Source organism: Melospiza melodia, chromosome 2 (genome assembly GCF_035770615.1).
Source record: "Melospiza melodia melodia isolate bMelMel2 chromosome 2, bMelMel2.pri, whole genome shotgun sequence".
Classification (NCBI taxonomy): Eukaryota; Metazoa; Chordata; class Aves; order Passeriformes; family Passerellidae; genus Melospiza; species Melospiza melodia.
Genome location: NC_086195.1, coordinates 27,609,105 through 27,635,945, shown reverse-complemented (window position 1 = coordinate 27,635,945; position 26,841 = coordinate 27,609,105). Strand labels below are relative to the sequence as shown.

At 39.5% G+C, this 26,841-nt stretch overlaps 2 protein-coding genes across 8 annotated transcripts in view; one reads left to right on the top strand and one right to left on the bottom strand.

Moving 5' to 3' along the window:
- Positions 1-10,461: 10,461 nt before the first annotated feature.
- LOC134414097 (T-cell receptor-associated transmembrane adapter 1) lies at positions 10,462-23,067 on the bottom strand. Of its 3 annotated transcripts, XM_063148205.1 has the most exons (8): positions 22,935-23,067; positions 19,634-19,770; positions 19,127-19,168; positions 17,587-17,697; positions 15,397-15,433; positions 13,983-14,044; positions 12,557-12,615; positions 10,462-11,433 (listed from the first exon to the last, which is right to left on the bottom strand). In XM_063148205.1, exons 4-8 carry the CDS (start codon positions 17,687-17,689, stop codon positions 11,173-11,175), a joined length of 522 nt encoding a protein of 173 aa, XP_063004275.1. In that variant the 5' UTR covers positions 17,690-17,697; positions 19,127-19,168; positions 19,634-19,770; positions 22,935-23,067; the 3' UTR covers positions 10,462-11,172. The 3 variants fall into 3 exon arrangements, with proteins under 3 accessions (XP_063004275.1, XP_063004276.1, XP_063004274.1); XM_063148206.1 differs by lacking the exon at positions 19,634-19,770; XM_063148204.1 differs by lacking the exons at positions 19,127-19,168; positions 19,634-19,770.
- SH2D1B (SH2 domain containing 1B) overlaps positions 13,475-26,841 on the top strand; it is a 74,945-nt gene continuing 61,578 nt past the window's right edge. For all 5 annotated transcript variants that reach the window (XR_010026657.1, XM_063148209.1, XM_063148210.1 and 2 more), the window contains exon 1: positions 13,475-13,631. The gene's annotated coding sequence lies outside the window, so the exon portion shown is untranslated. The remainder of the gene's footprint in view (positions 13,632-26,841) is intronic.

The following is a 26,841-nucleotide window of genomic DNA, read 5'->3' as shown; positions in this document are numbered from 1 at the left end:
AGAGTTGATTGTTCAGTAAAATTTTATACTGTTTAGTAGGTTTATATTTGACAATATTTGTCACAACAGTGTGACCTCTATTCTTTTTAATTGCTGATAAGCTTTGATTCTCACTGTATTAACAATAAGGCATAACCTAAATGGCTGCCTATCCATTCTTTTTGAATGCATAAGTACAGACCCAAAAATCATTGCTATATACTATGACTTGAGTCTGCTATGCAATGTCAATGTTAAAATTTTCCAGAGTTCATTGTTCAATAAAATTTTATACTGTTTAATAGGTTTATATTTGACGATATTTGTCACAACAGTGTGATCTCTATTCTTTTTATTTGCTGATAAGCTTTGATTCTCACTGTATTAACAATAAGGCATAACCTAAATGGCTGCCTATCCATTCTTTTTGAATGCATAAGTACAGACCCAAAAATCATTGCTATATACTAGGACTTGAGTCGGCTATGCAATGTCAGTGTTAAAATTTTCCAGAGTTCATTGTTCAATAAAATTTTATACTGTTTAATAGGTTTATATTTGACGGTATTTGTAACAACAGTGTGATCTGTATTCTTTTTATTTGCTGATAAGCTTTGATTCTCACTGTATTAACAATAAGGCATAACCTAAATGGCTGCCTATTCATTCTTTTTGAATGCATAAGTACAGACCCAAAAATCATTGCTATATACTATGACTTGAGTCTGCTATGCAATGTTAATGTTAAAATTTTCCAGAGTTCATTGTTCAATAAAATTTTATATTGTTTAATAAGTTTGATAATTGCATTCTGTGTTTTGACAAAATTGTACATGACACAGTATATATTCTAAACAAAAAACTGGTCTGAACAACTGGTCTGCCTTCAACATTTCATTTCATATATGTGAATTCTCATGAGGAGTTTGTATATCTGCATGAGGAAATCCATGAGAATGAGGTATGAGGGTCCCACAGGCTTTCACTGATGTGTCCTTTCTTGGCAAGGGGATTGTGTTAGTGGTGTCAGATCAGGTACTTGCTGTTTTATCAGCACTGCCCCTAGCTTTCTGAGCTTCAGAAAAGGAAGAAATTGGTTTTCTTTGGCTTTACTTTATTTCCAGACACACAGGAGGGTTTTATTTTAGCTCTTACAACCAGAATTTTGTTATCTTAAGTATTGTTCTTAGGACAAGAAGCCAGCTCTAGTGAAGTTTTCTCTGCAATACGAACTTCTGCACACACATTCCACCCTTCATAATTTGGATACTGCATGTCTTTCCATGACAGTAGCAAAATACTGTCTTCTAGAAATGCTCTTGGGGTTCTTTTTTCTTCCTTTTCCAGACATGGATGCACTGTAGGGAATATATTTTTGAGCTATCTTCCTCTTAGATTTGTTGAGGTAATTATTTCCCAGTATTTCTTGATACACTACTATTGAGAAATTGCATAATTAATTTATTGTTTTCTGTTCTAAAGTAATTTTGAAGTCAACTGGAATTGTGGTTTGGACCTGTTCTGAATCTAGGTATGACTTCTAAATAGCAACTTCAATGCAGCTCAGACAGGTAAGGGAAAGTAAGTTGGTTGATTCAACATAGCAAAATTGTCTTTGTGAAGATTACTTTGAAATAATTTAAAGAGGTCATTCTTGGAAAACCTTTTAAGTGCTGGAAGATAAGATTCTACTAATGCCAGGTTTTGGGTGCTAGTTTTAGAGTTGATCCTCCTACACCATGTGAGCCAGCAGACTCTTAGAAGTATGATACAAGCAGAAGTCTGTTGTTTCTCCTAACGATGCTAACTGCTGGACCAGGTATGTTTAGCCAGGTACATCTGCAGTGATTTATCAAATCCTAAATTGCTGCTGGAATACATCTGCCTCAGCTTATAAAGATGTCAGTGGTGCTACCTGATCTCTTGTGTTTTGAGTTCCATTCTTCTAACCTTCCAAACAGTATTGCTTTTTCCACCATATTTCCTCTTTTTTACTCATTCTTCACTGTTCCATTGAACTGGTACTTGAATGCTAAGCTTACCATTAATAAAAAAAAGCTTTACACTGCTTCTCTTTGCTATAAATTTTTTTTTAAGGAACAGTGGAAAAACAGAAAAGGTTACTGAGACATTGTAAACCTAGAACCTAGCCCCTCTTCTTATGTTTTAATTGGTTGTAACTTGCTCTATATGTAAAGAATTTAACTGGTTCACAGTAAATTTTGGAGAGAACACCAAAGGGGCTCCTCTAGGAAAGCAGATTCAATCGGTCCCTCCCCCAAACCAGTCCGGGAGAAAATACCTCCTTGGAGAAAAGTGGAAAAAACTGTTTACTAAACAATAAAACCTGAACAATATTACTCAATAAACCCCCTTGCTGCTCCAAAAGAGATGACAAACTCAGAAAGTCCCCTCCCCAGGCAGCAGCCCAGCTCACTCAGTCTCTGATCAGTCCCTCAGTGCTGGAAATGTCGCAGGCCAGGCCCGGCCTGGTGGGCCACAGGTGCAGCTGCTGGTGCTCCCCTGGGTGTTCAGTCCAGAGCAGGTTTGAACAGGTCCAAAGAAAAGGGAAAAAGGAAAAGCCCACAGTCCAGGGAACTTCTCTGCCTCAGCTAGCTAAACTAACTAAAAGCAAAGATCTCTGTCCCACCGTCCGTCCATCTGCAGACAACACAGTCCAGGAGCAGGAATGTGGAGGAGTGAGTGCAGGGTCTGAAAACAAACTGCACACTCCTCCGCCTCCTTCACTCTCTGGAACACATCTTAAAGGTGCAAAACTTATTATTCAGCATAAACAGAAAAAGATGATTGGAGATAAAAGCATCATATAGTCAACCTAGGACATTCCACCCCTTATCGTCAGCTTACTACTAAAAACTAATATATATTCTAACTCTACAAACACATACATTATACATCCAATATACAGCTATTCAGACAACGGTAGTAAAGAAAAAAAAAAAACTTACGCATATGTCTCACCCAACAACCAGATCTTCCTTAGGTACACATCATGTTCTTCCATCTTTTTGCGTTATCCACCATGTGCAACCTGGTCCCTGAGCAAAAACAACCCCACAAATGGGTTTGCCTGTATTCAAGGCAGAATTAATCCAAACTGTCTTCCCTAACAAACCTCTGACATGTACTACTGAGACTTTGTCTCCATCTACTCTCTGCAAAGGCTCAGATTGGGCAGGGCCCACTCAGTTAGTAGAGCCTCGGGTGTTAACTAACCATGTGGCTCTTGCTAGATCCCAGTTTTTGAAAGATCCCCCACCTAATGCTTTCAAGATGGTTTGTAGCAGTCCATTGTACCTCTCCACTTTGCCTGCAGCTGGTGCATGGTAGGAGATATGGTACACCCACTCAATGCCATGTTCCCTAGCCCAAGTGTTGATGAGGCTGTTCTTGAAATGGGTCTCAGTCCTCTCAGGGGTACCGTGTGTCCACAGGACTTGCTTTTCAAGGCCCAGGATGGTGTTACGGGCCGTGGCATGAGACACAGGGAGGTTTCCAACCATCCAGTGGTGACTTCTACCATGGTCAGCATGTAGCGCTTGCCCTGGCTTGTCTGGGGCAGTGTGATGTAGTCAATCTGCCAGGCCTCCCCATACTTGTACTTGGACCACCGCCCACCATACCACAGGGGCTTCACTCGTTTGGCCTGCTTGATGGCAGCACACGTTTCACAGTCATGGATAACCTGAGAAATACTGTCCATGGTTAGATCCACCCCTCGGTCTCGTGCTCACTTATAGGTGGCATCTCTGCCCTGGTGGCCTGAGGGATCATGGGCCCATCAAGCTAGGGATATCTCTCCCTTGTGTTCCTAATCTAGGTCTATCTTGGACACCCCTATCTTTGCAGCTTGGTCTACCTCATTATTTCAGTGTTCCTCATTAGCTCTACTCTTGGGGACATGGGCATCTACATGGCAGACCTTCACAGGTAGCCTCCCTACCCTGGTAGCAATGTCTTTCCACTCATCAGCAGCCCAATTTGGTTTTCCTCTCCACTGCCAGTTAGCCTCTTTCCACCTCTCCAGCCATCCCCACAGAGCATTGGCTACCATCCAAGAATCAATATAAAGGTGGAGCTTTGGCCACTTCTCTCTCTCAGCAATGTCCAGGGCCAGTTGAACGGCTTTGATTTCAGCAAGTTGGCTTGATCCACCTTCTCCTTCAGTGGCCTCTGCAACCTGTTATGTGGGGCTCCGTATGGCTGCTTTCCACTTTTGTTTCATTCTCACAATGTGGCAAGAACCATCAGTAAAAAGAGCGTAGCGTGTGTCTTCTGCTGGCAGTTGGTTGTATGGTGGAGCTTCTTCAGCACGTGTCACTTCTTGTTCCTCTTCATCAGTGAGACCAAAATTTTAACCTTCGGGCCAGTTTTAATTGTTTCCAGAATCCCAGGGTGATTCAGGTGTCCAATATGGGCACACTGTGTGATTAGAGCAATCCACTTGCTCCATTTGCTCCTTGTAGCACTGGTGGCATGGTGAGTGGAAGGAACGTTGCCTTTGAACATCCACCCCAGCACCGGTAGTCAGGGTGCTAGGAGGTGTTGTGCTTCTGTTATGAATATGAACGAGGCCAAACTTTCTCCAGAGAAAGAGGTTCTCATTTGTCAAAATAGCTACAAGGAATGGAGTACCCTGGGTAAGCCCAGGCACCCACACCACGAGCCAAAAACAAAACAGTGCACTAACCCCAAGTGCACTGGGTTCTCCCCAGAAAAAACAAGTATCCAAAAAGAAGAACCCTGACCCAACCAAACTCCTCCCCATTTATAGCCCCTTTTGAGTCCAGGATTGGTCCATTTTGGATCTGCATGACAATTGATCCATTTCCAGGCTTCTCATTAGTCTTTAACACCATTCATTCTGGACCAATCGTTTCTGCAGGGCTTCGAATGATTGGTCAGATCTTCAATCCATCTTCGACCTTGCCTTGCCCCGCCAGACCACTGTTCCACCAAACCCTGGACCCTTCTCTTAGCACATTCTAATAAGCCCCCCCCTTTTAGCATAATACAATTAATATAACATAATTAATACAATATAATTGAACTATACCCTTATTTAACTTTTACCTATAACACTTCAGTGCCTATTACCTGTGAGCTGGCTTGGACTCCTTCATAGGCTGCTAAAATTTCCTTCTCTGTTGGAGTGTAGCTGGCTTCAGACCCTCTGTAGCTTTGACTCCAAAATCCCAGTGGTTGACCCTGAATCTCCCCAGGAACCTTCTGCCAAAGGCTCCAGGACAAGCCACTGTTCCCAGCTGCAGAGTAGAGCACTTTCTTCACCTCTGGTCCTGTCCTGACCGGGCCAAGGGCTACTGCATGAGCGATCTCCTGCTTGATCTGTGCAAAGGCTTGTTGCTGATCAGGGCCCCAGTGGAACTCATTCTTCTTACAGGTGACCAGGTAAAGAGAGCTCACAATCTGACTGTACTCAGGAGTATGCATCCTCCAAAAAACCTATGGCACCTAGGAAAGCTTGTGTTTCCTTCTTGCTGGATGGTGGAGACATTGCTGTGATCTTGTTGATGACATCGGTGGGAATCTGACGCCGTCCATCTTGCCACTTCACTCCCAGAAACTGGATCTCTTGAGCAGGTCCCTTGACTTTGCTCTTCTTGATGGGAAAGCCGGTTTTCAGGAGAATCTGGATGATCCTCTCTCCTTTCTCAAACACTTCTGCTGCCATCTTCCCCCACACAATGATGTTATCAATATATTGCAGATAATCTGGAGCCTCACCCTTTTCCAGTGCAGCCTGGATCAGTCCATGGCAGATGGTGGGGCTGTGCTCCACCCCTGGGGCAGTCGGTTCCAGGTGTACTGCACTCCCCTCCAGGTGAAAGCCAACTGAGGCCTGCATTCTGCTGCCAGAGGAATGGAGAAAAACTCATTGGCAATGTCTATAGTGGCATACCACCTTGCTGCCTTGGACTCAAGCTCGTACTGGAGTTCCAGCATGTCCGGCACAGCAGCGCTCAGCGGTGGAGTCACTTAATTCAAGCCACGATAGTCCACAGTCAATCTCCATTCTCCTTCAGATTTACACACAGGCCAAGTGGGGCTGTTGAAGGGTGAGTGGGTTTTGCTGACCACCCCTTGGCTCTCCAGCTCATGGATCATTTTGTGGATGGGGATCACGGCATCTCAGTTTGTTCGGTACTGTCGGCAGTGCACTGTTGAAGTGGCAGTCGGCACTCATTGCTCTTCCACCTTCAGAAGTCCTACTGCAGATGGGTTTTCTGACATTCCAGGCAAGGTATTCAATTGCTTGACATCCTCTGTCTGTACAGCAGCTATTCCAAATGCCCATCTGAGTCCCTTTGGGTCTTTGAAATACTCACTTCGGAGGAAGTCCATGCCTAAAACGCATGGTGCCTCTGGGCCAGTCACAATAGTGTTTCTTCCATTCATTTCCAGTCAGACTCACATCAGCTTCCACCAAAGTGAAATCCTGTGATCCCACTGTCACACCAGCAATAGAAACAGACTCTGTCCCCACATGTCTCAATGGGATTAATGTGCATTGCGCACCAGTATCAACCAAAGCTTTATATTCTTGTGGTTCAGATGTGCCAGGCCAACGAATCCACACAGTCCAAAAAACACGGTTTTCCCTAGCCTCTACCTGGCAAGAGGCAGGGCCCCTCTAAGCCTGGTTATCCTTCTTTGCCTGGGCATATGTCTTGGAGGTTCCTTCCAGGGGATCGAAAATATTGTCATTATCATCATATGTGACAGTTCGTTACTGGCCACTGGAGCTGCTTCCCTTTTGGAACTTCCTCTCTGAGTCTTCAGTTCAAGCAGCCGTTGTGCCAGAGCAGCAGTAGGTTTTCCATCCCATCTCCTTGTGTTTTCTCCGCAATCACGCAGGAACAACCACAGCTCAGCTCGTGGGGTGTACCTTCTCATCTGGGGAACGTCTCCATTGAGTACCAGAACCTCTGATCTGTACTGCCGAGATTTGGAGAAAGTCCTCTTTAATCTCCTCCCTCAGTTTCTTGTGATTCTCCTCCATCTTGTCTAATTTCTGCAGACGTGTTTCCACTGCTGCGATTCTGGCATGTGTTGGGCCATGCACAGCATCTGCATATGCTCGGAGCTTCTTTGCCATATCCAGCACAGTCTCCTCACCATCATCCCGCTTCATTATTCTAAAGCAGAAGCATATTCTTGTGGCCCAAGTTGTACAAGTTTTCTCCACATCACAGATGTGCATGGTACCAAGTCTGGATTTAGAGTGTTTATGTCATCTGAGAAGACAATCTCTGCCACTGCCATTTCCCTCAAGCGTTGGATCCCTTGTTCTATGGTCTTCCACTGGGTTTGCTGCATACAGAGATTTTCTGCACACAGGTACGTTTGTGCTACACTTCCCAGGACCCATGCCCAGAGGCTGTGTGGATTAGGCCCCCTCATCATTACTTAGTCAATGACAGGATCCTGTGACAGGGATCCCAAATGCCTCGCTTCAGTACTGTCCAGAATGCCTGCAGCATCCCAGAGATGGACTAACCAGCTAATTGGAGATCCATTGGGTCTTTGAGTGTAATCCTTTCTTAGGCCACAAAGGTCCTTCAGGGAATAAGACTCAATAGTGGCTTCTGATGCTGTGTCAGTTGGGATAACTTTGGCTTTTGTATCAGTTGGTGTTGAAGGTCCTTCCCCTGGATCATCATCATCGGTCACTGGGTGATTGGTTTTTCTTGTGTGCTTTTTTCCTGCAGCAACTGCCAGTGGCTTAGGCTCATATTCTGGTTTATCTGCTGGCTTCGAGCCTGGGGTGTTGGCTGCAGCCTGAGTGATTGTGGTAGCTGCTGCTTTATCTCCCTGCCCCCCTGCCTCTGTCTGCTGCCCTACAGAGTGCGATAAGCATAGGCCAGGGCCCAACTTATTGCAATGAGCCTTCTTTCTTTAGAGTCATCATGGCACTTTTCTTTCCTATTGCAATGAGCCTTTTCTCTTTAGTTATCATGGCACTTTTCCCCACCTCAGCAGGGGTCTGGATTTGTTCACATGGAAAATCCCTGTTTACAGGATCAGAAAATTCCTTCAGGGTTTGGCCTATATTTTCCCATTCTCCATACCACTCAGGATTTTCCACACCTGTGTCTGCTTCTGAGTCAGGGGTCTCATTGGCTCCTCTGGACATCTCAGCCCTCATTCTAGAGAAGCTGCAGACCATATAGAGGAAGCTTACCAGATTAAATACCAGAAAGACGGTCTCTTTAGCATTCAGGGGAAACTGAACATTCTCAAAAAGTGACATAACAAATTTGAAGGAGAAGATGGAAAGGAAAAGCTGGAAAGCCTCATTCCTGCTCTTCCTCTAACAAACTGGGTGAAATTACTAATAAATTCCCAAAACACTACTGGAACTGGGATGCAGGGTAGGACAAAGAAACCATAAACCATAAATATCATAAACAGACTCCAGTATCTTTGTAAATGCCCTATAAATCATTATCACCAAGGCCAGCACAACAGCTATTCCAATCCGTGCCCCTCTACTGTAAAGATTACGTGTTAGGTACAATAATCCTAGTGATCAGAAAGGTATTGAAACCTCAAAAAAAACCATTCTAGACCAGAACCACATGAAGGCGTCCACCCCAAGAGACATTACGAATTCAAGCAAAATGGCTACTGACTGCTTTAACTCACTACAGAGAAAGCACAACCAACATGCAATCAATAGAGCTTTTTTCCACTTTCTCAAGCCATGCATTGGGCGCCAATAGATGTATTTGTCCTGATTCAGGGCAAATTTGGGAGAGAACCCCAAAGGGGCCCATCTAGGAAAGCAGATTCAATTGGCCCCTCCCCCCAACCCATCCGTGAAAATACCTCCTTGGAGAAAAGTGGAAAAATCTGTTTATTAAGCACTAAAACCTAAACAATATTAATAAACCCCCTTGCTGCTCCAAAAGAGATGACAAACTCAGAAAGTCCCCTCCCCAGGCAGCAGCTCAGCTCACTCAGTCTCTGATCAGTCCCTCAGTGCTGGAAATGTCGCAGGCCAGGCCCGGCCCGGTGGGCCACAGGTGCAGCTGCTGGTGCTCCCCTGGGTGTTCAGTCCAGAGCAGGTTTGAACAGGTCCAAAGAAAAGGGAAAAAGGAAAAGCCCACAGTCCAGGGAACTTCTTTGCCTCAGCTGGATAAACTAACTAAAAGCAAAAGAGAGCTCTGTCCTGCTGTCTGTCCATCTGCAGACAACACAGTCCAGGAGCAGGAATGTGGAGGAGTGAGTGCAGGGTCTGAAAGCAAACTGCGCGCTCCTTCTCTGCCCCTTCACTCTCTGGAACACATCTTAAAGGTGCAAAACTTATTATTCAACATAAACAGAAAACGATGACTGGGGATAAAAGCATCATATAGTCAACCTAGGACAATATGATAGTTTATGTAGGTCTTTCTCTAATGTCTTGAAGATGGAACAATATTGAACATGCTTTTTTATGTAAGGATTCAGTAGTCATTTGAAAACTTACCCAAAACTTGTTTAAAAAAAAATTGGGTTGTTTGATTTCTTATTTAAGCAGAGGGAGGGTGAAGCGCCAAAAGAATAAAGCTAAATTTGAATGTGGCAGCATTACAAATGCCTTGGAAATAGTTGATAGGCTGTTAAAGATCATCCTGAGAGCCACAATACATAATTTATTGGTGGCACTGATTAAATGTGGAAAGGAAGTGTTTATAGATATATATGGAGAATATTTACAAAAATGCTCTTTGAACAAACTATGTTGCAAGGGAAAGCAGCTGATGAAAATTAGTGTAAACATATAGCTGGGCTAAATAATGAAGACCAAGAATAGAAAGGAAACTAAATGTAGTTAAATCCCATGAAGTGAACCCTGTGTTACTTGTACACTCAATGAGAGAAATGGGTACCTCATTTCCATTAAATTGAAATGACAGATTGAATTTAACCATTGTTTCTATTTGTTGGGTTTTGTTTGTTTGTTGGTTTTGTTGGGTTTTTTTCATAAATTTATCTCATCCCTTGATGTTTCCATCCATTTCTACTGTTAGGAGGTGTTTGCTCTCTGTACTATGGGCCTTTTGTTTCCAGGTTTACCTCTCAGGACCTGACGCAGTTTTAGGGCTCTGTGCTCTTCTGAGTTTTAAGCTCCTTGGCACTGATCTGTGGATTTTAAAGGCTCAAATATCCTGGTTTTTTGAGAAGGCAGAAGTGTCTGACACCTAGAGGCAGACACATTACATCAACTTGCTTTATTGTTTCCTGCTGCAACTACTTAATGTCTCCCAGAATATAAAATATAATATTAAACAGATACCCACTCTATAAAAATTACCATTTAAAGAGTTTAGTCTTCAAATAAATGTGCATGCAGTAAGTGAAGGGTTTGGGGAAATAAAAAGCCCTTGTTGTTTTTGTAAAATAGTTAAGGATGGCAATGGAAAACCTAATAGGAATGCAAACATAACATGGGTATTGGAAGAAATCCTTCCTGTTTTTATTGTTACAGGTGGTATGATAATCTTTGTGGACGCTTGAATACAGCTGTATACAATATTACACTAGTAGAGGAGTTGAGATTTGAGATGTATTCTAGGATTGTTAGAGGAAACTAAAGATACACAAAGATACTGCTAAATCTCATGAAATGTACAATTACTACTTTAAATCAGCTGTTATATTATTCTCCAGTCATTGCCATAGACCAGTCACGGTCAGCAAGTTCACACCGTGAAACAGCAGATTAGTTCTTATTTGGTAAAACAACTAATCACCAAGTGTGCATGTACGAAACACAATCTCATTTCAAAAGTATTGAAGTTAATATGGAATAGATGTACTCTGCTAGAGCTGTATAGACAACAAGGGGGTCTTTTAGGACTGCTTGAAAGCTGATGATGTTTAAAACAGGATCAATTCTTACTGGAATCAGTACCATGTGAATGCTGAGCTACCAGCTTCTGCAACTCTTTCAAACTGTCTTCAGAAGGGCAGATTCATCTGAGTGGCAGTCTGGACCTATGTCTTGCTTAGTCTATAAATATGTTTGGCAGACAGTTTGGAACACTTAACTTGCCCATTTCATACCACTGTTTAGTATGTCGGCTTTCTGGAATATTTTTTCTGGTTCTCCAGAATGAAAAAGCAAATCTCACTTTATGGTTACATATTTGGTTCATTACATATTCAGTTCTCCCCTTTTGTATTATGAATCAAGCCCATTAATCTGATGGGATCATCGTGAATGGCTTCTTCTTTCTCCGTGTTTTCGGCAGCCAGCTGCTCACTGTTGAGGTAAATGCTAACTTTGGAAGCCACCATGGGGTTAGATGATCTTTCTCCTTCATCTTCCTCTAATGAAGGATCTTTCTTTCTCCTTGGTTTTCTGCATTTTCCCTTGACACTGTGATCAAGTGAGGCATAACACATCTGACTGGCTGACTCCACCTGAAAGAAAATTCACTTTACGTTCAGTAGTTATCCTTGCTTTAAAGTCTAAGTCTTCAAATATGTCTATGCTCTAATCATAATACTGCTTGTAATTTGTCTAAACTAGCTGTAAAACAGCTCATTAAAAGTACAAATTATTAAACTGTGGGAGAATGGAAAACAGATCAATATAAGCTAATGGTAAATGACTGATAGTGGCAATATGGAAAAATTCATCAAGGTATCACTAGAAAGAGTCTCTGTGGAAAAGAGGGAAGCTCATGTAATAAATCCAGATTCTTTTGGATGCAAGACATTATTTGATCTGGTTTTCTTCTCACTTTTTTATTTTTTAGTTGGAATCCTGTCATGAACAGGCTTTGTTTGTGCAGAAATTCAAAGATGGATGATTCTTGTCTATATATATGATCTAATTTCCAGTGCAAAATGTGTGCTTTTTGTGTCTTTCCTCTGATTTTTGTGCTTTTTCAAGCCAGACCATCAATGACTGTTGACATTGGAATGTCTAGATTTAAAAAGTTGTTCTTTACCTGCTGGAAATACTCTGTGAGAGTCTGAAAATCCATCCCTGTGATATATGTGGCAATCAACTCAGGAAATTGATGCTAGGAATGCTTCAATCACAGGCAAATTTCATTTGAAGCTTTTGTGCTTTTAGGCATACAGGTATCTCAACAAAGTACAAATCAATAGCAAATAATCTTTCCCCAGTTAAGGCATATAGATTTTGGACAGGAGAGACCCAGTCAAACTCATGAGTATCATGTGATGCAGCTTGTGTTTTCACTTGGTTGATAACTAAACCAAATAAAATTAATTCTTTACGTTAGCCATGGATGCAAATTTAATTCCATGTGATCTTCATGCCTGTGGCTGAGCTTTATTATGCTGTATTGCATGGATCTGAACCATATATAATTATGCTTCCTTATTAATGACTCAGATTGAATGGAGGGTCAAGTTTGTACTGAAATACTTTGATGAACTGAGATACTAATACATGGTAGTTTTTGTGAGAGTGTGAAGATTTTTGTTATATACTCTTATAGGATAAATAAAGGAACTCTGAGACAGACCATATTACTCGAATTCAGAAATCTGTAACTAAAATGAAAGATACCTGTAGCTGGTTAACTGGTCTTTGAGGCTGGGACTTCATCTGCTCGTAACAACATTCTTCTGTAATTTATCAAAGTAGAAAAATCTTTTTATTAAGACATGCTACTGAGTCTTAAATGATCAGACAAACAGATTTCATCTGTTAGAGAATGCTCTAACATTAAATTAAATTAATGTGCTCTAACATTAAATTAAATTAATGTGCTCGAACATTAAATTAAATTAATGCTCTAAACTCCCCCCAGTTTGCTTTGGTAGGATGTTTGTGTTTGTTTTGAAATCATGCATAGTTCTCTCCTTCTAATTATAGAGAGGTAAATAGCTAAGAAATTCAGACACATACTGTGAAAATGGAAATAATTGTGTTCATATGAAGGAGAGGTTTCTCATTATTTACTTATATGAGTGTCATTTTAGAGTGGTAGGAGGACTTCTTGCAATTAAGACGTAGCCACATACTGATTAATTTTTCAGCACAGGCAGCCTTTTCTTTGACTGAGAAAGAGGTTGTGAGTTGCAGCAGCTGATGATTAAATTTTATTCCTGAGTCTACTTCAGTTTTCTGTAAATTCAGTTCTAGTTATTTTCTCATGTTATATCTCATTTTAGCCACCAGTAAAACAGATTACTTCCTTACAGTTTGCAGACTTTTACAATGTCACTGCATTTGAGCATTGACTTGATTCAATTTATGCAAACTGTGTATGAAAAAGTTGCGTTTGTTTGGGCTTTTTTTCCCCCTGCAGTTGAAGTGCTTTAGTTTTGCTTAGCTCCAGTTAAGGCTTGCAGAAAAAGTCATTCTTGTTACTTAAATATTGCTTTAACTCTATAAGGGCTTTGAAACCCTCTGCACATCCAGCTCTCGCTGCAGTTACAGGATGTTACAGCCTTTAATGTGTCTCTGCCAAGGATTGTTAACTTGAGCACAGTAGAGCAGAGCCAAGCTGTCTGCCCACCATTCAGCTGCTGGGCTTCAGCACATTTGTCAGTGTCGCTGGTGATTTGTGGATAGCCACAGCAGAGAGCTGGGATGTGTTTGTTTCGGCCTCCTTTTGTGGGAGCACTGACCTTGGACCGTGAGTAATTTGTGATTCAGATTGCTTTAATAGGCATGGATCAAGCTGCTGTTTCTGTTAGTGTAGCTTTACATTTAGACAAGCTCTTTATTTTGAGATACTTGGCTGAATAGGAACATATGGACTGTTAAAAATCAAATTCAGCATGAGATCTGTTCTTATAAATAGTAGTGCAGTATGAAGGTTTGCATTTCTGTCCCAAGTATCTTTTAATAATTTCAATTATATCAATAGTTGAAAATATGTAGATTCTCAAGTTTGCCATTTGAGAAATGCAAAATATGTCAGTCATTTTTAATCATACATTTTTATAGCCACTGAATAGACACATGTTCCAAAAATGAAGCTTACCTAAAATATCTTGATTGAGATTGCCATAAACTGGATAATCTTCTGTGTGATAGCCATCATAACTACAAGGGGAATGAAAAAATACTTTTAATTCACAGAATATGCTTTATTTAGCACCCCAATACTATATTTTAGTAAATGTTTTATACACATATGCAGATTGCGTGTGTATATCTATATATAGCAGATTGTTTGTTATCTTATAAACAAGATAAAAAATATCAGAGGGGGCAGAAATGGCAGTATGGGTATTCTCAGGAGAGATCTGTTACCTAGCCCAGAACTGAACTCTCCTTCCCTGTAACTTCATTAAGCACAAAGCTAATCTCAAGACTATTAAGCTACAGTTTGAGGTAGGGTAAGAAATATTGATGATCACTGAAAGGAACCCAATTCATGTCCTCTGAGACCACTCTGCAATACAAACTAAAGCAACATATGTGTCTTTTGGGACGATGTTCTTAAAAGGTCCCCTCTTGATTAAACTAAAATACTTCGGTCAACACAAGCAGAGAGGACCATCAGCTTTGCATTTTTAATTGTGTGTTATGTTTCATTGAAAATGTTTTTGTGTTACTTGAAAATGTTTTTAAGTGGATTTGTAAAATGGGAATTGTTAGTGGGAAGCACTTTGTAATCTTCCTACTGCAACCCTATATTGCATCTCATCAAGGGGGTGAAGTCCTCTAACACCACATTCAGTGGTATTTTTCATCTGAACAGGCAGTAAAAGACAAATAGAGATTTTCTAATTTCAAGAAAATTTGCAACTGAGAATTGGGTTTGGGTAACAGGTGCAGGCTTTTGTATTTTTATTTCAAGGGCCTTTTATATTTGGGTTGCGATGAGACTCTATGCGTCTCGGTTTTCTAAAGTTGGGCTTGGTTTGGGGTTTTCTTCTCTGTGGCGTTAGAGAGAGAGACTTGAAACAGATTCGTGCAACAGATCATGAGATATCCTACAGCTGTAAACATACTTTTTTATTGCTTTTGGATGCTATGTGTAAAATATGGTTACGAAATGTAAATACATGTAAATTATCACTCCACAAGTATTAACTATCAGACTATATTTTGTAACTGCTTTGTGAGAGCTGAGAGTTCTTTTAAATTATTATGGAATTATTGACTATATGTGATAGGTAAAGGTGGTTTATCTCAATACCTTGCACTTTCAGATAAAATAGCATTAGCATGCAATTATTTCATTGTTGATAAAATGACTGGAGGATGTATCTCAGATGTGAATATTTTTTCCCTAGATTTTTTGAAATTTTTTTTTCTACTACCAACATTTCCAGGCAGACTGCATGAGATAATGAATTTTCCTCTATGCCCTCCCTCCAAAGCCATCTGTCATTATTTATTGCATATTTTACCCTTGCCAGAAAAAAAAACTTTTTAATACAACTTACCTTGGATCATTCTCTTCATAGTCTTTATACATTTTAGCTGGATTAAAAAAAAAAAAAAAAAAAAAAAAAAAAAGGTTTTGGTTTTGTTTTACAGAATACAGTTGAAATCTTTGTCTCTCAGGATCTTCATTTGTCCCTCTACTTTACTCAAATATTTTGTCAAATACAAAAAATATTTGTATTATGGCCCTGTGCTGTGTCTACAAAGTCTACATTAGTTTACAGTACCCAAAAAACATATTGTAAAACATGTGATTAATTCTTTATTTCCTCCACATTCTCCTTCGCCCTCATTTTTTTTCTCACAGATTTTCTCTGGGGAGGTGAATTGTGTTAATATGACAAAATGATGGGTTTATTTATTTCACTAGTTCTGGTATGGCTGAAAAAGAGATCCTGTGATCCACACAGATGAAGAAACTGAAGCAGAGAGGCAATGGCTACAAAGAGATTTCATGCTAGAGCCTGATGAATAATTCAGGAATGCCTGACTTTCTAAACTCTGCTCCAGGACTCCAGAATTTACCACAGTAAGCTCCAGCTCAATGACTAATGCAGCATCAGCTACTCTGACCTCAGTCTTGGTCAGGTTAGTTTTGTAAATGATTGTGATTCTTCCTCTTAGAGACATCTGTCTAGTAGCCCTAAAACACAAACAAAAAGCTCAACTGACACCCATCCCAAAAGACTCCAGCAACTCTCTTAATATCCTGTGAATGAATATCTGACTCTCTAATACTTGGTGAGCTCAGTTTATAGGCACAGGCCCTCTGTTTATGTGGATTATATACACAGGTGTATTTAGCCTTGTTGAAGTCACCAGTGTTTGCCTGCCCACCCCTACATGTACAGCACAGGGGCAGTTTTCCCTGTGTAAAGGGAATGGTGAGAATTGTACAACTTCCTAAACATAGAATCAATGCATAAGACAGGCTGCGCTGGCACAATCTGTCAAAAAGTAAAAGTTAATTTCAACCAAAACCAGAGTATGACTGCAGCCATATGAGAGACACACTGGTTTAAGAAACACATTAGAATCCTCTTATGAAAAGCAATTAGAATGTTTTTCCAAAATACACTGTGGGAACTCAGCACATCATTCCTGATGTCCAGAGTTGCCAAGGTAACACTTGGGGGGGGCTCAGAAATCCTGGAATGTTGCCAGAAATGCTTGGTGGTTGGATTTTGACCCTGCACAGGACGTGCCACCTGTATGAGGACAAGAGGATCACGTGGGGATAAGTGGTGAAGGAATTGATTATTCACAGGGTGAAAACACAGGTTTTGGGATTTGGGTACAGGGGGGTTTTTAGGACACAAGATGGAGGAATTAGGGCATGCCCTGTCCTTCTCCTCTTCTTCTTGTCATCCATCTTTGGTGGTGATGGTGGCACTTTGGGATTGGTTCACGTTAAATCTGCACTTGTTAATAAGGGTAAAAGGTATTGGAAGGTAAAGGTAAATATCTTATACCTAGTTTTTAGTATAAAAATAGACGACCGCCCAGTGGGAGGTCAGAGTGCCCATGGCTGTCTTGCTGGTCAGACCTCTGTCAGGCTGGGAGACAACTTTGTAGATAAGAATTAATAAACAATATTGAAGACTGAAAAATCTGAAGAGTGCTCTCGTCCTTTGGATCGCGGGCTGTCCCAAGGCCATTCCACGCCTAACCAGGCAGAGACAACCGGCCGAGATCGGAGAATACACTGATAAGGCATAAAATCTGTATGAAATCTGAAATTCAAATGAGCATTCAGGAATTCGGGGAGGAGAAAATTTTCTCAAATGTATTTTCTATCAATGCATCTACTTAAAATAATTTTTAAATGGAAATATACATAATAATCAGTTATAAGAAAAGTATACTTCCTAGGAAAGGAAACTGCAGGTATTAAAAATAGATTTTAAAAATAAAAATTTAGTCAGAACTAAATTCTTCCTGTTTTGATTTACCTTCATAGAATGGATTTGGGTACTTGTTTTTAGCAGTGGATTGGGCAGTTAGCAATTGTTCTGTAATCATACCTGACTCTCTTAAAAATTTTCAAAAGATAAATCTTCTCTAGTAAAATCATTCTTGCCAAAATATAACTTTAAGATTCAGAAGAATCAATTTGTCAACTTGATAGCTCTGAGCAGGGATGGCTTTAAACATTGAAATTTGATTTCTTACAAAGAGACATTACTTACCTTGCTTCTTTTTCATACAGTGTACAATATTCAGTGTCACTGAAACAAGCAGAGACAAACTCAGAAAGGCCAAAACTCCCCAGACAGAAAAATGGCAGTCCATTCCTGTAACTGAAAGAAAATTTACTATATGTGTTGTCTAACAATATTACTGTATTCTCTTTGTACTTGGCTAGTTTTTGGTTTCTGTAATCAAAGCTGCTATTTTGTTGTTTACTCTGTGACGGCTATTGCTATACAAGCTAAATAATTTATATCAAAATCAGATGCTAAATATTAAGAAAGAAACTTTAATAAACTGTTAGCAGAAATACTGTTTCACAGGAATTCAGCCAAAGATTTAAGCTATTGGTTTGCCTGTAAGATGCAGTAAAAATCTGAAATTAATAAAGAAGAATGTAATTTTACTGGACAGCTTTGAAATTATTTTTGCAGTTGTCTTTAAATTAGTATTTGTAGTAAATTAAGTAAATTCTTAGCTAAATTCTAGAGTTCAGGAAAGCAGTTCTGAATTTAGCCAAAACAAATTTGCTGGATGTGTCTCAGAATAATAGCTAAGACTGTAACATTTTAACAATCCCTGAAAAAAGTGAAAATTTGGTTATGTTTTCTTGCATTGTTTTCCAGCTATTAAAACCACTTACTTGTTTTACTTGTTCTTATTTTCTTGCCTGAGAAATCAGAGAAGGGGATGGTAAAGGATAAGCATCAGCTGGGAACCAGTGAAGCCCCAAGGAAAAGTTCAAGCTCCTGGAAAATCACTTGGTAAAAGGTGGATCTACTTATCCGAACAAAGTCTTCTTTTGCTCTAAACCTGCCACTCCTTCCAATAAGAAAGACAGGAAAGAACCCCCCTGCGCAAAATCTGTTTTTTCATTTAATTAATTATTTGATTAACCTAGCTAATACAAATTTTTCATCACAAACCAGCCTATTTGTGGCTGTCTAGTGGCCGAAATTATCAGGGTTGCTGCAAATGGCCTGCGAAAGCCTTCTGTGACAGAGGAAACACTGAGCCAAATAAATGAGTGAAAGGAGCTTGCAGCTTTATTCTTAACTTTCCCCAGAGGCGCATTTCATGTTCTCTGAGATTTGGAGGGTTTGAAATAAAGCCTGGTGCCCAAAACTAATGGCCTCTATTAGTGCATAAAAAGAAATGCGTAACTGGAGCAGAGCAAGTCAAGGGGCTGGATTGGACAATACTGATCCTTAGAGCACTTTGTTGTTTTTTGACATACCTGGATTCCCTCAGGAAGTCCACATTTTGTTTGTTTCCTAAGTAAAGCCAAGTTAAAGGAGTACAGGAATGCACTTTTCCATGTTGCTGGCCAGGGGAGGGTGGCAATGCATTTGCTGAGAAAGCAGAGCTTTGTTCCTTGCCTGACTGGGCCCCGGCTCAAAACCTTCTTACAGGTTTTGCCCCCTCATTGCGCTGGTGTTGCCAAAGCTCTTTTTGTTTTGTTGTACTCCAACCCCCAGGTGTTCTTATAAGACAAAACAAGAGAAGATAAGCCCTGGTGGTAAAAAAATCACAAATTACCTAGGCTTCTGGGATGCAGGTCTCCTTCTTGATCAGAACGCTCTTTTAAAAGGAACAACACAAAGCAAATAAGCTGTAATTTTCTGACAGACTTTTATCTTATTTTTCACATGGTACTTTCAGTGACCATTTATTCTTCTTTTCAAACTAAACATCCTCTTTCCTTTCCTTTCTACTACTTGAGTTCTCCCAAAGGTGTTTGAGAGTACTTTTGCACTGCAATACTCCTTTTTATGTTGAAAGGCACTTTTATGCAATGAGATACAGACATTTATGAGGAGAGACAACATCCCCATGGAGCAGCTATACATCATTCCAGTTTTTCAGGGAAGGAATTAAAAGAATGGGAGATCATACACTGAGAAGATATTATCAGGATGCATCAAGAATCATCAGTCTTTGGAACCTGGTTACTGTGCAATTAGTCACTTAATATTGCATCCCATGCAACCTGTCCAAAACGAGAAGTCTGTCCAGGACAAGAAATTTCAAGTTTCACTGTTGTACCTAAATAATCAGAATCCTCTCATTCTTCTCCTGTCTTTTTTCTTTTCTGATGTGATTGGTTTCCATTCTTCTCATGTTCATTTCATATTTCTTTTCCTACAAACACTTTTCCCAGGGAGCAGAAGCAGTATTGTGGCCTATGAGAAGGGAAGCACATGTAAATGTGATAGAATCACAGAATCAACCATATTGGAAAAGTCCTCTGAGATCATCGAGTCCAGCCTGTGACTAAACCACACCTTGCCAACTGCACCATGGCACTCAGTGCCACGGTCATTCTTTCCCGAAGCACCTCAGAGACAGGGACTCACCAGCTCCCTGGGCAGCCCATTCCACAAGCCACAACACTGAGGTTCATCAGAACAAAAAGAGTGAGCAGGTACCAAAAGTACAGTCATGATCTAACATTGTTCCTTTTTCTTCTTGTAGAATGTTGTCATTTATCTCTCTGATTCAGGAATCCAGTTTTTGCCTGGTGTTTCCAGAGTAGAAGGAAAACTCTTAGTTTCAGTTTGACTATTTCCAGTCCTTAACTGGCCCACTTTTTTGTTGGCAAGTATTATTTTCCTGTTTCTGTTTTTGATTTAAATTGAAATTATTATCTGGAAAATAGTAAAGGATGGATAAAATTCTTTTCTTTTTAGTTTTCAAGTTTAAATTCTATAGTATTTGAGCCATCCTACTTCTCAAGAATTTAAAAAACATTTTAGGAAAAAAAAATATATGAAACTTGGATTTCTCTTAAAACATAACAATGTTTCAAATCTCACAATCTATAGTTTTAAGCATGATTTAGGAAATTTCTTGGGTTTGGGTAGATTAAGAAAAGAATACTTAAATTTCTTCCTGGATAAACACTACTTAGTTTATTTTAAAATTTATTTTCCATAACACTAACTTAAACATCTGCTTGTGTTTCAGCAGAATGTATACAAACATATGTGCGACTTCAGTATTTTTTTTTGTTTGTTTTTGCAATACTAGCTATTTGTTTGTCAGACAACACTACTTATATGGGAGAAACAACAGCAGTTTTTACTTAGCACACAAAACCATAGTAAACACCTTGATTGGAGATGTACTGGCACTCTTCTGAGAGCTCCACTCCATTCTAACATTAGTTTCAAGGTAATCATATACCCAGATTTAAAATACGAGAAAATCCAATTTTATATCCTAGCTTTGCAGATATGCACCTCCCAGATCTTTCCTATGTCTTCTTTTTCTTATAGGTCTTTCTGATATGCTGCTTACATTTATAACTGCGTGATTTCAATATTAACTACTTTGACAACAGCAGCATTAGAAGGAAAGCTGTGTGAAGAACAATTTTTCTCCACAGATAACTGCCCTCCCTAAATGTACAATAGTAGATGCAGCCTCTCAGAGTTAACAGATTGTGCTAAAGACAAAAATAAGGAGACTGTAGATGGTGACTGAGAAATAAACAGCAAGTCTATTAGACTAATTATATTCTATTTTGAAATGTTGTCTTTTATTCTATTCTCTAATTTTAATTCTTATACAAGTCATCTATTCTCAAATGGAGCAAAACTATAATAATCTTTTTTTTATGTAACATATAATTAGTCCAAAGAACCCATGACACTGTATTCAGGGGCATTCTCATTCAAGCCATCAAATTGAATATTTAAAAAAAAAAGAATGTTTTGTATCTTTTGAAAAAATTCATATGGAATAATTAGGCTGCTTGGGAATAGGACACTATGATTCTGAAAGCTCAAATTCCATCAGGGTTTTCTGTGACAGTCTGTCTGTGATAGGAAAACTTCAGGGAGGTGGTAGTTTGTTACAAGAAATAATATTGAAGTCTTTTAAAGTAACGTGCTCCTCTGTGAGAGGAAGATGTTCATTACATACCCAAGGTTTCATGAGAGGGACAATATTTGTAATATTGTAAGTATTGTTAGTAGATGTGTGAGTGGAGAAATATTATATTTAATAATTATAAAGATGACAGTATTTTGATTAACTAATATCAGACTCTCTCTAGTATTAATGACATATTCTTATGCCGCTGTTCTTCCATTTATCTTTGAAAACCAGGTTAAACTTGGAGTAGTATCCAAGTAGAATGTCTGTGTCTTAGGTAAGTTACTTCATTTGGATAATGTTTTCACTTTTCTGACTTCAGGGATGGGTTACTCACCACCTCTTAGTATATTTTCCAGTGTTATAAACTGAATATACTAAATTCACACCACAAAATATAGACAAACAAAAGACCTTCTAAATACATAGTTAATTGTGCTTTTTCTCTTTAAAAGTCTATTGACAACTTTCTCCACCAACAGAAACATAGGAATAAATAGTTTTGGTAATTTGTTCTTAGATTTTCTCTTTACAGGGTTCATTGTATTGTCACTGGAACCCTGTGAGGGAAAAGAAGAAAAATAAAACCCAACCAAAAAAAAAAAAAAGCCTCCAAAACATTCTAATTTTTCCTGGGTGAATTTCTGCTCTTCCTTTTATTGCAACTCAAAGAATGGATATAATCCTGTACTCACTTACCTGTAGGAAGTGGAGTCAGATTTAGCAATTTGTGTTGGATATTTGTCCTATTAACAACATAAGATTCGGTAGCAGAAGTGCTATGTTTTGTTCCTCCTTGCTCTAATATATTTTGTTTAGAGAATCCATCACAAGGGATAACAGGGAGATACGCTACTTCTACCAGGTTTTTGTACTGAAAAGAAGGTGAGGTGCGGAACATAGATACCATCTAGCTGGACATGCCATCTGTGGTATCAATGTGTTATCCACAGAGGCAGATTAATTGCTACCAGATTTATGGTGACGATCTGGAGAACAGAATGGTTTCTTTCCTTTCTTTCCTCTAGTTTTTGTCTACAATTTTGTTAACGATCACATAAAACTGTCTTTCCTCCCCCCTTCCAATTAAACATCGATATAAGTAATATTTTGTCCTAATGGCCCTTAGAAAAAGGAACTCATTAAGAGACTGATGAATGTTAAATTAGCATTAAAAATGCTTCCACCTGTGTGAGCATTTAATACAGGATTAATTCTCTGAAAAAGATTCCTTAAACTGCAATTAATTAGCGCACAACTAATTGCTTTGTAAGATATCAGCTTCATGCTTGAGAAGGGAAACAGCACACTGTAAAATAAGAAGGCCCACAGCACAGTATTTTCAGAATAAAATCAATGCCTTAATTAATGAAGGTTTAGCACCCTGAGCCACCTTTTAGAAGACTGCGAATCTACATAGCATGGCTCTTCTGGTCCCATGCTTACAAGTTTAAAAGATAAGGATTACCTGATCCTGTTGCTTCTAGGAATATTCCCCTCTCCTTTATCCAACAGGAAATCAAGTTATGTTGGCAGAAGTTGGATACTCTTGTTTCGAGCCTGGCAGCATGAACCTGTCTTTGGAGTTGCTGTTAATCTCAAATCCCTCCAGTCTTTTTTTTTCACCTTCTTTCTTACAAACAGGAAGTGTGGTTCAGCTTTTACAAGCAGACACACATTCTCCTTCAGTGTTTGCCTCCAAGAGAGAATGAAAGTATTTATGTGTACCCTTGTATTTATTGTCCACCTGTCTTGCCTCAGAAGAACATGTACAGGACTATAAGTTTCATTTATATGATACAAACCTACTATTGTAATATTCATATTCACACTCTAAGTCTTCTTGGGTTTAATATTATATTGAATTCGACAAAAGTATTTAGATTCTTCTTAAAGTAAATTACAGAACTATTTTACCTAGGAGTTTACCTAGTGGTTCTTTCTCTCTTGAAGTTTCTAAACCAAGGCAGAAAATCATTGCTGAGAGCTTACAGTTTAGCAACAATAGGATTTACAGGCATGATGAAGGAATTATAACACTGCCAGCTCTTGAAAGTCAGGTTAGAATAATGTCATTCCTCCATTCTTTGGAGTTTTTGAATCTGGGGCCACAGTCCAGTAAGTTGTAGAAAGAAAGGATAAACCAATATGTGGCTTACTGTGTATATTTGTCTTTAGAATTTAATGAAACGTGTCTGTGTTTAGGTAGAGAAGCCATTTTATTCTCAGAATCAGAGTAGCTTCTTCCAGAGGAGACTTGCATGCTGAGCGCTGTCCTAGAAGCCTTCTGGTAGCTTCTGATGTTTTAGGTGTAGTTTGGGTTTTGGGGTTTTTTTTTCAGAGCAAGCAGTTTGATTTCCTACAAAGTATGATGTAGAAGTAGGAGGGGTTCTTATGAAAAGAATGTGAATCACATGACTGTATTTGTCTTTTTGGAATGCATAAACTGAAATAGCTCTCAGTGTAGTCTAAGGAGCAATGTAAAGCTCTGTTCTTTCTCTAATGTGAGAAAATGTCCTCTACAATCTGTGTTTACTTGGGATGCTATTACTTTGGACTATGATTTTTGTGTTAACTCCCTTGGATCAATGCTGAAGAAATAATTTACTGGATTAGCATTTTATTTGAACGTGAAGGAACAGATTAGTCTTGATTAATATAATATATCCCATTCAAGTCTAAGGGTGACTCTTAACTACTCAGAGCTTTATCATAATGAAGTGAATAGAGCAGGAGGAATTAATCTGAAAATACTCAAAATGGTGGCAATTCTTATCAAAGAATACTGAACTGAGAGAGGAACTGGAGAGGGTGGAAGATGTACATAGTGAAAACAAAGGCAGTTGCTTCATTTCTCAGCTAGGAGCACGTAGAGTAAATCTGAAATCTGCAGAGGATTCCAAATAAAATGCTTATCAGCCTGAACAAGAAGCTTACAAGAAATAAACTCCTTTGGAGATAATTAGGAGCATAACGGAAAGGTGAACACTGAGAATGCAGCAGGGGATTTCTGAGTCTGTAGTCCTGCTGGCGTGTTAATAAATCTGCTCTACAAGAGCAAATCATTGCTGCACTGTATCAGCTTCGAATGGCTGCAAAACAAAAGCCTTTTGGAATAAATGTGAACTTGGTATGCTATTTTGGGCAACCTGCAAGAGATAGAAGGCTCTGTTAGACAGCAAGAAAATATTCGCTTCAGGCAGTAAAATCCAGTGGGAACATGAGGGGGGTTTTTTCCCCTGTCCTTTGTATCAGTGCTACATTAAAAAACTTAAAAGAGCCAGTAGTCTGCTTAAAGTGCTGTTATTCAGGACAATAGAGACAAGGACAAATCATGACTTTATTTAGAAAGAGAGGACATAAGGCAATGCTACTTCATCCCCATCTATTGCATACAAAGGCATTTCCTCCTCTGTTGTAAGTCTCCAAGCTGGGAACTTAAATTCCTGGGTGCATATTCTGGGAAAGTGTCTCTGCCTGCTTAATTACTTATGTGATCTTTGTTAAAACATATGATGCTGGTGTCACAACAAAAGAGTCTTTCTCAAGTGGACATCTGCCTTGGTTGGGAATAGCTATTGCTGCTGAAGTTCTTGGAGAAGGTAAACGGAGCACGATTAAGTATTGATGTGCACAGATGTACATGAAGGAGTGAGCCTGTGCTGAAATGGAGTCAAACAAACAGTGCAAAAGTACATTTTGTAATGTTTGGAAGTTCCCAGTAAGTTGTGCTTTCCTAAAACTGCAGAATGCATGTTCATTCTGGCTTCCTGAAAGTGAAATAAGTTGCACAACTGACAACACCATCAGGCCTCAAATGCCTACTTTATCTATTACTACTCAAATTGCAACCTTTCTTTCAAAAATCATGTCATTTTCTATGCTAAGTGTTGTAGTGGAAATCCCCTTGCAAAGAATGTAAGAGACACTCTTTGTAGTAGCAGGCTTGAAAAGAATAGGTGTTCCTCCAAGATGTAAGTTATATTTCTGTTTGAAATGGAAATCTATTTTTAATAATAAAATTTCAGAATTTTCTGGGCAAAGTAACTACAGCACAAATGTTTTAAATTGGGTTTATGCTGAAGTGCAGTCTGCTCTGGTTCTAGTCTCATGAACATTTTGGAGAAATAGAACTGTTCTTTTAAGCTGAGCATGTGATTCTGCTTCAATGTCGGGTGCAGACCTGGTGCTCAATGAGCACAAATGTGAGCACAAATGAGCAGCTGTGCTACAGGAGAGAGGTTGGTTTAAAATAGCTGCCAGAAAGAGTCAGGCCTTACAAGTGCGCTTCAAATGCTGCAGAGAGCTCTTCTATCCCTCACAGTGAATTTTGTACTTAATGATAAAATTATAAAAGCTAATCACGGTCCTTTGTGCATTGTAGACAAGCCTGTCTTTAATCACCGCTTTACTTAAAACCAGTGTTAAGCAGAATGCTAACTCATTAACTGCCCCTGAAATTGTGGCTCCTATTAAAAGCAGTATCATGGGTTTCCTGTGTGGAAACCACTGGGTGGTTTTTTTCTGAATGCTACAAAACCTTATTATCAAGGACTATAAAGAGCAAATTTCTTATCTTGATAACTCTGCGCTGAAAAATTTCCATTGAAATCTAACACTGCATACTTGTGCAGCTTTGGGTGGGGTTTTCTGTGCTGCACATTTTGAGATAGCAGAGCAATCCCTGTGAGAAAGCAGAGAGAAAATAGAACAGATGCCACTTCATTCAAAGCCTGCAGAGATAAAGTGTGGCTTTTCCCTTGACTCCACTAGATTTTATTCTCTGTTCAGATAGACATGATATCCTGAGAGAGCTGTAATCGCTAGTGATTTTTCTTTCAATAGCCACAAGAAGAATGAATTTCCTATTAAAGTGCTATCATCCATTCACCTGGTTTTAGGGGTTTTTTTAGTTCCCTCTTGACACACTTATACAAGAATGTGGCCAAATACTTTCCCCCAGGCAGCTAAAGGCCTGGCCTTGCATCTATTTCTCATGTGAGACATCCTTGTGAAGCCAGCAGGCTCCACTCTGTGCTTGGCAGCAAGCTTACAACTGTACAAACTTTGACCAAAGTGCAAGAAGAATTTGTGAGCAAGATAGCAACTCTATAATACTGAGCTTGTTCTTCTAAAAGTTCCTTGTGACTACCACAGGCATGTGCATGTGGCTCTGCTGCACCCAGTGTAGAAAACTCAGACTGTGCATGTGGCCTGAAGCCTCGTGGAGAGTCACCCTGAACAGTCTGGATCCCTCGCTATGGCCTGAGCTGAGAAACTGGCTCCTCATGTGTCCTCATTGCTGAAGTGATTAAGCTGACTCCTGCTCTGCACTGTGTCCTTAACCAGCTTAGCCTTCATAGTGGACTTTCTCA

What these genes read in the sequence shown, in the direction of transcription:
- LOC134414097 (XM_063148205.1), bottom strand. Translation starts at nt 17,689, where the DNA reads ATGGACTGCCATTTTTCTGTCTGGGGAGTTTTGGCCTTTCTGAGTTTG. An exon ending in CTGTATGAAAAAGAAGCAAG is followed by an intron (nt 15,434 to 17,586) that starts GTAAGTAATGTC and finishes TTTTTAATCCAG; the next exon opens with CTAAAATGTATAAAGACTAT. An exon ending in TATGAAGAGAATGATCCAAG is followed by an intron (nt 14,045 to 15,396) that starts GTAAGTTGTATT and finishes TTCCCCTTGTAG; the next exon opens with TTATGATGGCTATCACACAG.